Source organism: Pelophylax lessonae, assembly GCF_965119305.1.
Source record: "Pelophylax lessonae genome assembly, chromosome: 8".
Lineage (NCBI taxonomy): Eukaryota > Metazoa > Chordata > Amphibia > Anura > Ranidae > Pelophylax > Pelophylax lessonae.
Window position 1 is genome coordinate 181089630 of NC_138775.1, and position 14716 is coordinate 181104345.

At 43.2% G+C, this 14716-nt stretch overlaps 1 protein-coding gene across 1 annotated transcript in view; it reads right to left on the reverse strand.

Annotated features, from left to right (window-relative positions):
- The window catches only part of AXDND1 (axonemal dynein light chain domain containing 1), a gene marked incomplete at its 3' end in the record, with an annotated part of 135843 nt that overhangs the window by 78819 nt on the left and 42308 nt on the right, over positions 1–14716 (reverse strand). The window contains exons 3-4 of the mRNA XM_082266343.1: positions 12509–12609; positions 1279–1381 (exon numbers count right to left, since the gene is read on the reverse strand). Coding sequence (XP_082122469.1) covers positions 1279–1381; positions 12509–12609 — 204 coding nt within the window. The remainder of the gene's footprint in view (positions 1–1278; positions 1382–12508; positions 12610–14716) is intronic.

Genomic DNA, 14716 nt, shown 5'->3' on the forward strand with positions numbered 1-14716 from the left:
CACTTTATCCTTGTTTGCAACTTGCTCTTGAAATTAATAAAAACGTTTCTGTTAAAAAAAAAAAGGAAGTGTGGCATATGCGCTTATATGCACAATCAGGATTTGCGTGAATGTACATTAAAATACTGACCAGCAACGCAGATTTTTGTATTTATTACTGTATTACTGATATATATGCAGCGCACATTTATGTACCCATTGAAAACTGCATTTAGATCAGTAAAAAGAAAAAAAAAAATGCCTGAATGCCTAAAAATGTGGGCAATGTTTCAGCATCCCAGGTACACAAGGTCTTAAGTAGGGAAAACAAGTCATGAATGCAAAAAAAGAGGTAATGGTGGTAGATATTAAACCATGAATTTATTCATGATAATGCTACATATAGGAAATACTAGATAATTGATGCACAAGGTGAGAAGGGATGTGGTTGTATTATCTCAAAATGTTTAATGGGTGTAACTAGTTAATTGCAAACAGAATAAACCCAACAATGTATTTTTTTGTCCCAAAACAGTTAATTGAAAGGCATGCCTCTGGTCATAATTGTCCCATTCCAGTTGACAGTGTGCTTATGTCAGCTACCAATCAAACTTTCATGCTCTCATATGGCTCATGTCATAGCTGATCAGGGTGTGCAGCACCATGGCAACTGCAGATCTTAACAGAGGCTAATGTAGCACTTTCCTAGGCTGTAAATGATAAAAGAGTTCTGCTATTTTATTTGAGGGGATTGTAGCCGTATTAGTGCACTTGCGACAGAAACAACGGACTACTGTCCATGATACTTTTTTTATGTGCACTAAGTACTGCTGGGACCTTGAAGAAGGGGACAGACCCCGAAAGCTAGTCCTGAAAAATTGTATGTTAGTGCAAATAAAAAAAGTATCACGGACAGTATTCAAATTGTTTCTGACGCTATTTTAGTTCCAATTTAGAACAGGCACACTTTCAGCCTGTGTGCACAGCTCCCTGGCCGATAGAAGCCAGACTCAAGACTGGCTTCTGAGGAACAAGCATGCTGGAAAACCAGCTTCCGATCAGCGTTCGCAGCCATTGGATCAGTGTGTTATGGCAGTGGGATAGTCCACCTGTCAGAATACTATAGCTCAGCACGGGAGATCCCTGCACTAACATTGCTTGTGTTAACACAGCGATCTGTAATTTTTTTTTTTTTTAGCCTGCTGGGTTGAACTAAAGAAGAAAAAAAAAAGATTCTGGATATAGTAAAAACAAGGAAGATCAATGAAGATCTTATTAGGTTAAAAAGCTAAAACATACCATTGTTTGAGGTGACATATCACTTCGGTCTGTTGGCTGAAGAGCTGAAATTGCTGTATTCTTTTTTTCTATTGCCAAAGCATCGCAAAGAAAGGAAATGTCCCTGGATCATAACAAAGGGTCATGTTAGTAACACTGCACTCAAATATTTTATTCACGGACAACAAACAGCAGAAGAATTCTAGCTAAACTGCTGACTGGCACAAAAGTCGTTGACTCCTCCACACATTCTATCCTTCAATGCATATACCATATTTATATAGATCCAGCAAATGTTTGTTTGGCTACGTGTCAATTGTCTGTGAAAATCTCACTGTTTACCCTTCCCTGAATGCCTGTCATTTTAGGAGCAGCAGCTGTGTCCGTACAACCGCTATGACCCCATAGGAATGACACAAGCTACCTGCATGCAGCTCCCGGTGGCTCTGGCTGCATAAATGACTGTATGAGCCACCTATTCTGTGTGAATAAGGTCCTAAATCTGATCTTCAGGCAGATATAAAAAGACACAAATTAATGCAGCTCTGTATTCATTAAGGACCCCTTCTCCCTTCACAGTTTTGGTCTGTTTGGACTAAAGTCCCTATTACCTTAAAGCATGGCAATACACCATACACTCATTAGTGCGTTGTGGTGCCATACATTTTTATGGGCATTCTAACCAGGGCTTTTTTTTTCTCAGAGAATAGGTGCTGGAACTCTCCCACCCCAACTGCGCCAACAGCCCCACCCAACTCTGCCCACAACCCCACCTCAACTCTGCCCACAACCCCACCCCCAGCCACGCCTTCCCCACAGGTGAAAATTACACGGTTGCCAAATAGTGGGTGTGATTGAGGCTTAGAACTGCGTATTGCAGAAGGTGCAAGATTCAGAAGAGTGAAGCACAGAGAGTATAGGACTCAGGAGCATGTATTGTGCAGTGCTGAGGAGTGCATATCATACAGGGTACAGCAGCCATAAGCCTGTACAGTACATAACATTAAAAAGGAACAGTATGTACCACACAGCACAACATCAGGACTATGATCAGCATAGGCGTGCGCACAGGGTGTGCCCGGGCACACCATAATCATCCTCCCCTGCAGGGCCGGCCGCTTTAATAGGGCCGCCCGCAGTGCCGCTTTAAGTATTGCCGGCTGCTGCATTGATTGGGGCCGCTCGCGCTCGCCGCTGATTGGCCGCTGTGCAGACTGCATGCACTGCCCCGGCCCCCGCTGCGCTCCAGAGTGACCGGCATCCGTCTCTTTCTACGTCAGCCGCTCTGAGCAGCATGATGTCACAGGGCACCTGCGTGGCGGACGGCGGTGCTGGTGGCTGGTGCATCAACTCAACTGAGGCGAGCTGGCTGGCGGGTCTCTGTCACGGCGCAGACGATCCCTCCCCCTCCCAGTCTCCCACACAGACGACGAGACGTTAGCGCGCGCCAGCAGCATGTGATCGCAGGTTAGCCTGAGGTCAGTCAGAGTCTCATGACTGAGAGTGTCTGAGTGTGCAGTGCATTCCGGTTTCATGCTGGCAGAGTCGACTCGAGTGTGGAGTGTCCCATGCCTGGTAAGGATCCTCATGCTGCCTCCTCTACTATTGTTTGTTTTCACTGCATTGCCAATGACAGATCCAGGAGGACTCGTTACCTGCAAGGTGTACCCGTTCCATTGTACAGGGCAGCCCACACAGCCAATAACATGTCAGATACCTCCCACTTACAGCTGACAGAATAATGATAGAAGATTGCAGATCGGTTGGTTGCTATTTGTCATCATTTAAAGATCGCCATACACATTACATTCTGACAATGGTGGCCATGCACTGTACAAATGGAATAAATTGCTTAGGTGGGGGGGGTCTCCTGTTACATTTATGGGAAATCTAAAGATTGTACAATCTGAACATATAATGTGACAGACCTCCTACATGACCATCTCCTGTACCATGTCCACACAGTCTCTGACATCTCCTGTACCATGTCTGCACAGCCTCTGACATCTACTGTACCATGTCCGCACAGCCTCTGACATCTACTGTACCATGTCCGCACAGCCTCTGACATCTCCTGTACCATTTCTGCACAGCCTCTGACATCTCCTGTATCATGTCCACACAGCCTCTGACATCTGACATATATATACACATGCACGCACGCGTTTGAGCTTTGGTTTGAGGTGCACACCCTAATGCCATAGGCTGCGCACGCCTATGATGATCAGGAGCATGTAAGGTACACAGTACATACATAATCTGAGGTTTATGATACACACTCCTAACCGCTACCCCCGTATACTGTGTTATACATTATATAATCATGATGACCCCTGCTCTCTTTATACTAGGCTGTATTTTACATACTTCTGACCACTGCACTCGGTCAGTTCTGCTGTACCTTACATACTCCTAGCTGCTGAACTCTGTATACTGTGATGTATTTTGCATGCTTCTGACTGCTGTAACCCCCACATACAGAGTGGTTGAATTATGCAACATTATGTAAATCAAAAATAATCAGCGCAAGCCCACGTTAAACAGAAAAAAAGAATCAATCAAAATTCTTGTGCACAAGGCTGCAAACAATCAGTGCCAAACACAAAAACACCTGTGAAAACTTAAAGAAAATAATATTGCTGCGCCAAGTCTTTCATTGGAGATAAATAAATAAATATGTTTGGTGTACAAAATATTATCACAATAACTCTAAATCAGTCCATCAACTGTGATACTAAAGTGATAAATCAATTTCTGAGCCATGATTATAAAATCAATAATATCAATAATATTAATAGTCCCAATCCAGTGAAAATAGTGACTGAAAGAAAATAGTGACTGGAGTCCACCCCGCTGACGAAGTCTATGACGCAACGCGTATAGGGGAGGAGCCTGCACGTCATCACGTTGATTCCCGGAGACCACAGGCAGCGTTTGATGCTATGATAAGTCCACACTGCTGAAGTGCTTTGAAATGTAAGTGCGATTTCACCATTTATGATTTAATTAATAGCCTTAAAATCAGAGAACACTAGATCTTGCTTTTATTTTTTCCACACCAATGCCATATAAACCTGGAGGGACTATCAGGAGGCGGTGATGGGAAGGCAAATCAGACTGCAGTGATTATCCCAGAGTGTGTATTGACTCTCAGGAGTCTGTTCCTAAGGTGAGCTGCTAATCTGTCACTAGTCGCTAGGAGCACCTGGAGTGAAGCATGCAGCACTTTTGATCACGTTTGTGGATGAAGATTTTTTGATTTTCTTTCAGTCACTATTTTCACTGAGGATTGGGGCTATTAATATTATTGATATTATTGATTTTATAATCACAGCTCAGAAATTGATTTATCACTTTAATATCACAGTTGATGGACTGATTTAGAGTTATTGTGATAACATTTTGTACACCAAACATATTTATTTATCTCCAATGAAAGACTTGGCGCAGCAATATTATTTTCTTTAAGAATTATGCAACGTATATCCCTGTGCACAGAGTGCAGTGGTCAGGAATATGTAACAAAGAGCCCAGCACACAGAGTACAGTGTAATGTGCAGTCAAACATACAAAGTACAGGCCTCAGGAGTATGTAACGTCAAAGCCATTGTACAGAGTGCAGAATTCAGGAGTATTGTTCAGGTGCCATTAAGTAACATGTGACTGTAAGACACTCCCCACACGAAACACTCTCAGCCGCCCACAAATCCTCCACCGAAAACCCCAGCTCTCTCACCTGTTCACAACTCCTCCCCTCCCTCCAAGCTCTCTCACCTGTTCACAAAATACCCCCTGGTGTAAATTTGATGCAGATTTCCCTGCATGCAATTCGCATGACTGGAGAGTATGACGGGCTCTCAATGGAGCCTGTTCACACAGCTCCGTGGCAGCTGCAGGTCTGCGCTGGAAAAGGGTCCTGTGCGTCTTTGGCTCCATTTCAGGTGCGAATTCAGGCAAAAAATGCAGACCGGATTTGCATCTGAAACTGTGAACAGACATGCACCGGAGCCCCTGCTTTGAGCCATGACCGCAACTAGTGTAAATGGAACAGGAAAATGGTGATCCCAATTCTGTGGGGTTTAATTACAGCTAACACTCCAAAAAAGTTGTAAAATTATTCAAAAAAAGTTTATTTTTACATATCTATAAGACAATCAAACACATCATAATAAATAAAATACAGATATTTGTATACCACAAACGGTCAGACCTCTGGGCTATAGCATGGTTTTACCAGATATGCTAAACAGGCGAGGAGTGAAGCCATAAGGATAGCATTACAGTACCAAAAAACCCAACATGTTTCGGAAAGTAAGTTTCCTTCTTCAGGGGATGTAGCACAGGGTATGTCTGTCTATTAAAAAATGAAATATACAAAAATTAAAACATGTACATAGTATAATTAAAAGGAGTATGTATCATGATATTGATCCAATCCAAAATTGTAGTAACAAAGAAAAAGAAAGGGGAAAAGTTGTTTAACAATAATAACACAGGTTAACAATTACCTAGGGTGTCTCTGCACAGGTGTACAGACTATTACAAAAAAGTTTATATGGATATATAGTATGCTTACCCAGGATATGTCTGTACGGGTTAAAAAAGGCACATCAAAGGGTACTAAATCTCAGGTCAGAGAGAAAGATTTTCACTTTTGATCTCTTCTGGTTTTTTATGAAGGCATTACCCATAGGTTGTGGATAGTAGAGATAGCAGGAAATGTTGTTTGTCTTTAGGGAGGTCACAGAAGACATACCCACAGTCCTATTTTTAAAGGGCTGGGAGAGGTTGTCTCGTCAGAGCCATTAAGCATGGAACATAGAGTGTGTTCAAGATGGATCCTGAAAGTTCCCTCTGGAAGATAGTACCACACCGTCCCACAAGGATCACCAATAGGGAGAGACCAGTCCAGTGATTCCCCAGTGGGCCTAAAGGGGTACTAAATTAAAAAATGTGTATGAGAGAAAATCATCTTATTTCAAATGCAAAACCAAGGGAACTTTTCCATGTGGGGGATGCAGCTACTGTCGCTATATGGATTGTATAAAGAACATCATCCTACCTAATGGCAGCACATTCACAGCCACACATTATGCCAATTGCCAAACTTCGGTGGTGGTTTATACGTGGCAATGTGAATGTGGCTGTTTCTACATAGGTAAGACTATACAAAAACTATGGCAACTAATGTATCATCATATCCTTTGTATAAAACAATAAAATACAGAGCTGCCCCTTGGACGCCATGTGACACAAGTACATGACGGCCAACTCCCTCACTTTTCTTTTGTGGTTTTGGATCGAGTCCATCCAAGCCCGCGGGGTGGTGACACCAACAAGGCATTGCTGCAACACAAGCTCAGATGGATATCGACCCTGGAGGAAACCTCACCCCCAGGACTCAATGAATCTTACAACTTTAACCCATTCCTTCAAGGGTTCTCGTCTGGAGGCTTCGAAAGGGATCTCTGAAGGAATATCTGACGGAATAGATGACAGGGAGACAGATATGGGATTTGAGAGGAAAGATGTATATATATATATATATATATATATATATATATATATATATCTTTACTTAGACATATAGGAGATATTAATGATTGTCTCACTATTTATTATTACTTTTTTCCTTCTCACCCTTACCCGTCCATCGGTAGGTCTTTAACCACTTGCCGACCGCCACAAGAACATTTACTGCGGCAGTCTGGCGCTCCTGGGCAAACAGACGTAGTACTACGTTGCTCGCCCAGGAGCCTGTAGGGGGCAAGCACGCGCCACCAGAGTCACGCAGTGCCGAATCGCAAAATACGCCCTGGTCTTTGAGCAGCCAAATCCTCCGGGGCTAAAGTGGTTAATATCATGAATGGTCTCCCATATATGTGAAGACAACAAGCATGCTAATCGCTTGACGGGCATGCATTGATTGTCGCTTTGGAATTGTTTTTCCCTGGTTTATGTTGTATATTTCTACTACAAATGAATTACACTGACATGAACATCATTGTAAATTAACCATATTTGTGAGCTCTGCGCAGTTGTTAGTTTACGATGGCGTGTGTACTTGATACTATAATATACCCGGGCAAACAGAGAGACTTTTGTTAGAAAACAAAATACTGTGATATTAGAAAGGGCAGCCCCCATATGGATATTTAAATCTGAGGATCCATTTATTGAGCCACGTTTAAGCAATGTGGGAACATTTACTAATATAACCTGGTCTCTCTAGAGTCTCAGTGATCTATATTATAGAGCTGAGTCATAAAGACACTGAATTACATATATTCCCCCGATAACAACTAATAATGTCCTGTTTTGAGACCCCTTTCTTTGTTTTTGTTTTTTGTTTCTGTCTTTGTCTGCTTTTTGTTTTTGCATTCACGTGTGTTTTTTTACTTTTTTCCTGTTTCTTTCCTCTTCCACACTTTCCACATGCTCTCATCTGTCCCACATTCTATATGATCCTTTTTTCCTCCTTTTTTTATTTTTTCCTTTTGGTCCGGGCTCCCCTCACCCTCCCCCTGGCACGCGTGGGCCGCCCGGTTCCTCCTGCCAGGTGCGGCCCTATCTGCGGTCCCGGTTTTGTCTTCTCCTGTCAGTGGAACACACGCCATTTCCGGCTTGTGTTCCATCTGGCCGTGGTTTCTCCATGGGACTGCCCCCTGCATGTCGGCGGCCCATTGACGTCTGACGCCACTGCGCATGAGCGGCTGCGCCGAACACCTTTGAGCCGGAGGATCACAGTGAGGCCGTCCTGTGTCCCCTGGCAAGGCATTATTCAACATGGACCCCCTGCCCCTTGGTTCTTCCTACCGCACTCCCCACCCGGAATACAGGTAAAGGTGGATGATTACACAGCATATTAGCAACACAAGAAACCTGCCCTAGAGAGAGGAAAGGGTGTTATCTCTCTGGGGTGAAGGGAGGAAGTGCTCATAATTACAGATCACTCCCACATACACAGGTGAACTCTATCACCGTTATAACAATATATATATATATATATATATATATATATATATATATATATATATATAGCAGCCCTCCCTGATGTGTCAGTTTAGGCCTGCAATTTGATTTCCAAGGAGCTGAGAGACCGATCAGTGAAAGAGAGGGTAAGTGACTGTTTTGATTGAACCCCACACCCCCCTCTTTTACTCTGCTATCCCAAATAGGGATAAGCATTTGAAAAAAGATGATTTTCTCTCATACACATTTTTACATTTAAATGCCCCTTTAGCCCCACTGGGGAACCACTAGACTGGTCTCTACCTATTGGTGATCCTTGTGGGACGGTGCGGTATAGCGTGGACTATCTTCCAGAGGGAACTCTCAGGACCATCTTGAACACACTCTATGTTCCATGCCTAATGGCTCTGACTGGACAACCTCTCTCAGCCCTTTAAAAATAGGACTGTGGGTATGTCTTCTGTGACCTCCCTCAAGACAAACCACATTTCCTGCTATCTCTACTATCCACAACCAATGGGTAATGCCTTCATAAAAAACCAGAAGAGATCAAAAGTAAAAATCTTTCTCTCGGACCAGAGATTTAATACCCTATGATGTGCCTTTTTTTAACCCGTGCAGACATATCCTGGGTAAGCGTACTATATATCTATATAAACTTTTTTGTAATAGTCCTTTTGCCTTGTAGTATATTCTGTACAACTGCGCAGAGATACTCTAGGTAATTGTTAACCTGAATATACCTGTTTGTGTTATTTTTATTCAAATGTTCCCCTTTCTTTTTCTTTGTTATTACAATGTTGGATTGGATCAATATGATGATACATACTCCTTTAATTATACTATGTACATGTTTTGATTTTTGTATATTTCATTTTTTATAGACAGACATACCCTGTGCTACATCCCCTGAAGAAGGAAACTTACTTTCCGAAACATGTTGGGTTTTTTGGTACTGTAATGCTATCCTTATGGCTTAACTCCTCGCCTGTTTAGCATATCTGGTAAAACCATGCTATAGCACAGAGGTCTGACCGTTTGTGGTATACAACTGTCTGTATTTTATTTATTTTGATGTGTTTGATTGTATTATAGATATGTAAAAATAAACTTTTTTTTTTTATTAATTTTACAATTTGTTTGGAGTGTTGGCTGTATATAACCCCACGGAATTGGGACCACCATTTTCCTGTTCTATATTCAAATAGGGGGACAGCCTTACACTCCTATTACTCACCCACCACACAGCCATTCTTCCTGTTTTCAACTTGTGTAAATGTTTCACAGTAGTTGCGGCCGTGGGTTCGGTGCGTGTCTGTTCACAGTTTCAGGTGCGAATCAGGTCTGAATTTTTTGCCTGAATTCGCACCTGAAATGGAAATTGGCAGGGCAGGTGTCTGGGTGCCTGTGCTACTGGGTCCCTGTTCTGGCAATGGGCTCTGCGATTCACGTGACGCTATTTAGTTAAAATATTGGGACAATCCTGCTAAATCCTGGACAATTGGGTGGTATGCCCCTCCCTCTACACACTGTCCCCTTCTCTGCACATTACCCTCTTCTCCTACACACAGTCCCCTCCCTGTACACATTACCCCCCTCCTGCACACATTACCCCGCTCCCTGTACATACAGCCCCCTCCCTGTACATATTACCCCCTTCCTGTAAACACAGCCCCCCTCTTGCACACATTATCCCCCTCCCTGTACACATTGCTGTACACATTGCTCCCCTCCATATTTGTTTTACACCATTCCCCCTCTTCTGCACATTACTTCCTCCCTATACATACTTCCCCCTCCTTAATACATTACCCCTATACACATTGACCCTCATCCCCCTCCACATTATGCCACTTCTGCCCAATAGCCCAGCAAGGGTTAAAGCTGATGCCGGCAGGGTGCTTTCTCCACTCGGCTCAGCACTGGGGATTCTTACTTTCAGAAAGCTGTAAATCACCCACAGGGACAGTCTGGCAACATTCCTGACATCCGAGAGCCGAACTGTCCAGCTGCAATTTCCCAAAGTACACATCCAAGGATGACAAGGCTGATCCTCAGACACCCACAAGTGTCAGGGCCGCTCACACTCACCTCTTGCTAAACTTGTTCAGACGTGCTTCCCTTCAGGCTCTGAGCCATGCTGGAGGAGGTGGATGGAGCTAAAACTGACTAGGCATGGAGGAGGAAGAAGTTCCTCCTCCGCTCTGAATGCTGGGTCCTCTCCTCAGCCACATAACGTGATGTCACTGGTTGCTAGACGCCAGGCGATTCTCGCAGCCAGTGCTGCAGGCAGCGTATTGTACAGGGAAGCGCCGCTGCTCCTGAATACCAGTAAATGTGAGTGACACAGCTTTGGCGCCCCCCATCTGCGGCAGCTCAGTGCACCGCCTGCACCTGCCCAGGATTTGCCCTGGAGCATGGAGAGGACAGGGTTGTCAAAGGTTCTGGATTGCCGGCCGTTCCAGCAGAAAAAAAGCCCTTATTCTAGCAAATTATGGATATGCAGCTCTGATTCACATGCATTGCAGTGCACACACAATGCATGGTAATGCATTACTGTGCTTTATTATTAGTATGCATCGTGGGCTGCTATGGGAAAATGGTACGTCTGATTTTTGTTTTTGTGCATGTACATGTTTGTAAGTTGCATTAAAAAGCACATACAATGGATGGAAATGTTCATCCATTTTCCCTGCATTTTATCACAAGTCAGTGTCAATTTAGCCTAAAATCTCCCTTATAGGGTGTCCAAATTCAAACACGAGAATGACATCATAGCACCCACCCTCGTGACAGAATTCAGGCCCAGAGATTGGCCACCCAGACCCAAATGTAATGGTCATGTGTACAGGTCACACAAAAAGGTATGTGTGGCCGCCATGTTGTTTCAGGAAACATAGTTCGGCCATGATATTTATGTAGAATAGGGACATAATAGCAGTGATTTCCTTCACATCCCCCAGGAAGGCATTTGATACACTCCATAAGCTTTGAGCTGCATACCAGAACATTCTTATTGAGAGGACACATGCAAAACCCTCTCACGCCCTTGTAAAGCCGTCAGACTTGCAAGCTTGAGCAGTTAGAAAAACAACCAGATTTCTTGCCGGATCACCCCTATTGTAAATACCTTAGCTGGTCTTTAGCAATACACCTTTCTGTAGCTCTAACCTGGTAGAATCCATAACCCCAGTGTATTTCATAACTTCTGAAATAACAGTACAACCAGAATAAGGACATATTTACCTCCGTCAATTAATTAGTAGCGTTTTGAGTCCAAACACCACTACCTTCCTTCCCTAGGTAAACTGGACCTCCAAAACCTGTCATTTATATCCATTCAAAAAGGTAACTGCACGCTGGACAACAATATACAAATTAGCAAAGATATTAGTACCTACAGAAAACTGGATCTGTGGCATGACCTGAGCACAGGGACATCCCATGACCACTCCTCAGCCACTTAATTGGTCAGATAATTTCCTCAGGGACAAGAAAAAAGGGGCGGCATATATTGGGCCAGTCATTGCTCACAAGTTGGTGAAGGTGACAGTGGTCTGACCTGCATTTGTCACACCAAGCACTGTGACAAAGGATAGGTTACTTGCTCCTTTCTTTAACATAAAGATGCAACATAAAATATGAACTGTAAACATGTAAAATACGGTAGCATGATCCAAAATAGGTCACTTTCAAAACATAATATATTACGTACAAATCTAAAAAGATGAATTATTATTAAAGTGGTTCTAAAGGTAGAAGATTTTTTATGCACTCGTTATGTAGGTTTTTTTTTTTTTTTTTTAAGATTCATACTTACCTAGATGGATGCAGCATCAGTCCAATGCTGCATTTGTCCCCTGGCACCTCTAACACTGAAAACTGAGCGAACGACGCTGATCGCTCAGTTCTCACAGCTCCGTGAGCAGAGAGCTATTGACTGTCATCAGCAGCTCTCTGCTCTGCCACAACCACCCCCCCGCACTCACTGGAGCGCTGGGCTGTGGAGGGAGCGACCGGCATGTGGGAGGATCGTCGCAATCTTGGCCATGCCTGGACCGACTCTGACTCCAGCCTGCTGTCTGCTGAAAACGGGTCAGAACGAACTGCACTCCTGTGATCCACAGGAGAGGTACAGCCAAATGAACTTTGGCTGTACTTTTCTTTTAAATCTTTCTGTGTACCAAAGCCAGTTATGAAATGTTCCCAGGACACATACAAGCATGAATTTGTAAAAGGAATAGTTAGAACAATGCCTTCATTTGATTTTTCAACTTACCTTCCAGCCCCGGTCAAACAGACAGGTTGGTCAATCAGGTGTTTAAACTTGCTTCTGCGAAGAGGATGATGCCAAATCTGATCAGCAGTACGGAGGCCTACCTTAATGTAAAAAAAGAAACAAATATTTTGTGCAATAATTTCAATGTTAGGAAATACCACAATAGACATTATACTAACTTACGCACCCATCATACCATACAGAAACAAACTATTAAAAGGCTGAAAACTAAATCAAAAGCGTCATATAGGGAATGTCTAGAACAGACCAGTAGTAGTATGTTTCCTGAAGCACAAAGGAGACTGGCTGCAAATACTCTAGCTCTGGTGGTTCTGCAAATCAGTCTTTAAGTGTTTGTCCAGCCCAAACCTTTTTAAATGCCTACCTCTATAAAAAGGACCCACGTACAGTTGTAAAATTGACAGAGGTTTGAATACAAAAAAAAAAAAAAAAAAAAAAAAAAAAATTGAATGGAAGTATACTTTAAAATGGTTAAACACATAATAATATGTGTTCTGTTTTACATTTGTGCTCACAGAAAGTCCAATAGATTAATACAAATCAGATAAAGTCTTAGACTGTAAAGCTGCCACATATTACAATCCTTTTTTGATGTTACAATAGGTTTATTTCTGTACCATTAAACCTGAACTCTGTAAACGGTAAAATCAGTTTGTAATTTATCTGTCCCGTTTTCTGTCCCCTGCACATACTTCAGGAAACCATGCAAACCATGCAAACTCTCAAAACCAATAAAGCATGAGCGATCCAGTCAAAGGACGATCTGACACAGCCTGGGGCTTCCCCACAGTCATCTGCCCTGGAGTGCAGGGAGAACCAGCCAGATGCCGACATATTCCAAGCCCTTGACATGGCTGAGACAGCTCTCATACTACACCCCCACCAGGGATGAACTGGCACCTTTTGAGAATCGGATTCCATCTATCTTAAAGGGAGAGCTTGTGGATATACACCAAGACCTTCAGACTATTTCACTCAGGCCTTGGATCACCCTTCATTAGAGCAGCAGGTTGCAAAAATAGAGAAACTACAAACTTAGTGCCATAAGATGGACAACCCGATGCAGATTCACAAAGGCTACCGTGAAAATCATAGATGTAGCAACATTAAGCTGAGGAGCTTACCTGAAGAAAACTCGGGCACGGACCTGACAAACGTGGTGGTCGGTTTTCTTAACATATAATTTGGACAAACCTCCCTCATCCTTGAGCAAAACAGGGTACATCATGGGCGGCCCAACAATGGACCAAATCATGGGAAACCCAGAAATTACATCTGTAGAGTTTATTTCAATACACTCAAGAAATAAATGGTGTGCCAAGCCTGGAGAAAAGGCTGATGCAACATCAATGCTAAAATAACTATTGCCAGATCTTCCACGCCTTCCCTCCAATCCGCCTATTAAAAAGTGTTTGCTGTAGCTGATCAGAAGAAATTGTGCTTTGTATACTTGGGTATACATCCTACATCTATTGATAGGTAAGGAAAATGAAAACTTCAACCTGCACCCCCCTGGTCAGCTGCTGGACCTTCTTTGGTTCTTGGGTGCTCGCCCCATTGAGATACCTAACTGGCTAGATGTGGATCCATCTCCCTCCTTTGCTCCACTGCTGAAAAGGCCCCCACATTCCAGTTCCAGGAGACCAACCTGCAGGCAGTTTCCATTGGGACTTGTTGAGAATAAACACTGATCACCAGAGCAAATGACTTCGGCGGTCTACAGTGTATCAGACTCCTTGAATCCTTGCCACCCCTGATACCACTATTTTTTTCTGCCTGGTTATGTGCCTTGAGATCAGTACACCCATATTAACTGTATGAATGGGAGAGGCTACATCGATGCTGACTGCAAACTTTCATCTCTTTCCCCACATATAAGATGCTTTTTTCACCACCTATGAGACCAAAGTTGTATTGTTCTCTTGGATTTGATGAATACCCCCCTTGCCAACTACATGGACCTCCCGTAAGACCTGGATCTGAAGGATAGTGTATACTGTTAATGTCATCACCAGGGGATGTAGACTTTAACCAGAAATACTTCCCAAATAATAACAGCTTACATGCTGTTTAAATGCTTGTTTAAATTTGTAGTCCACAGGTTTGGAGTTTTGCTCGGGGCCCTTCCTTGCACCCCGACACACTTTTGACCCCTCAGAGAACAAGAGCCTTTTCTTGCTCTACATT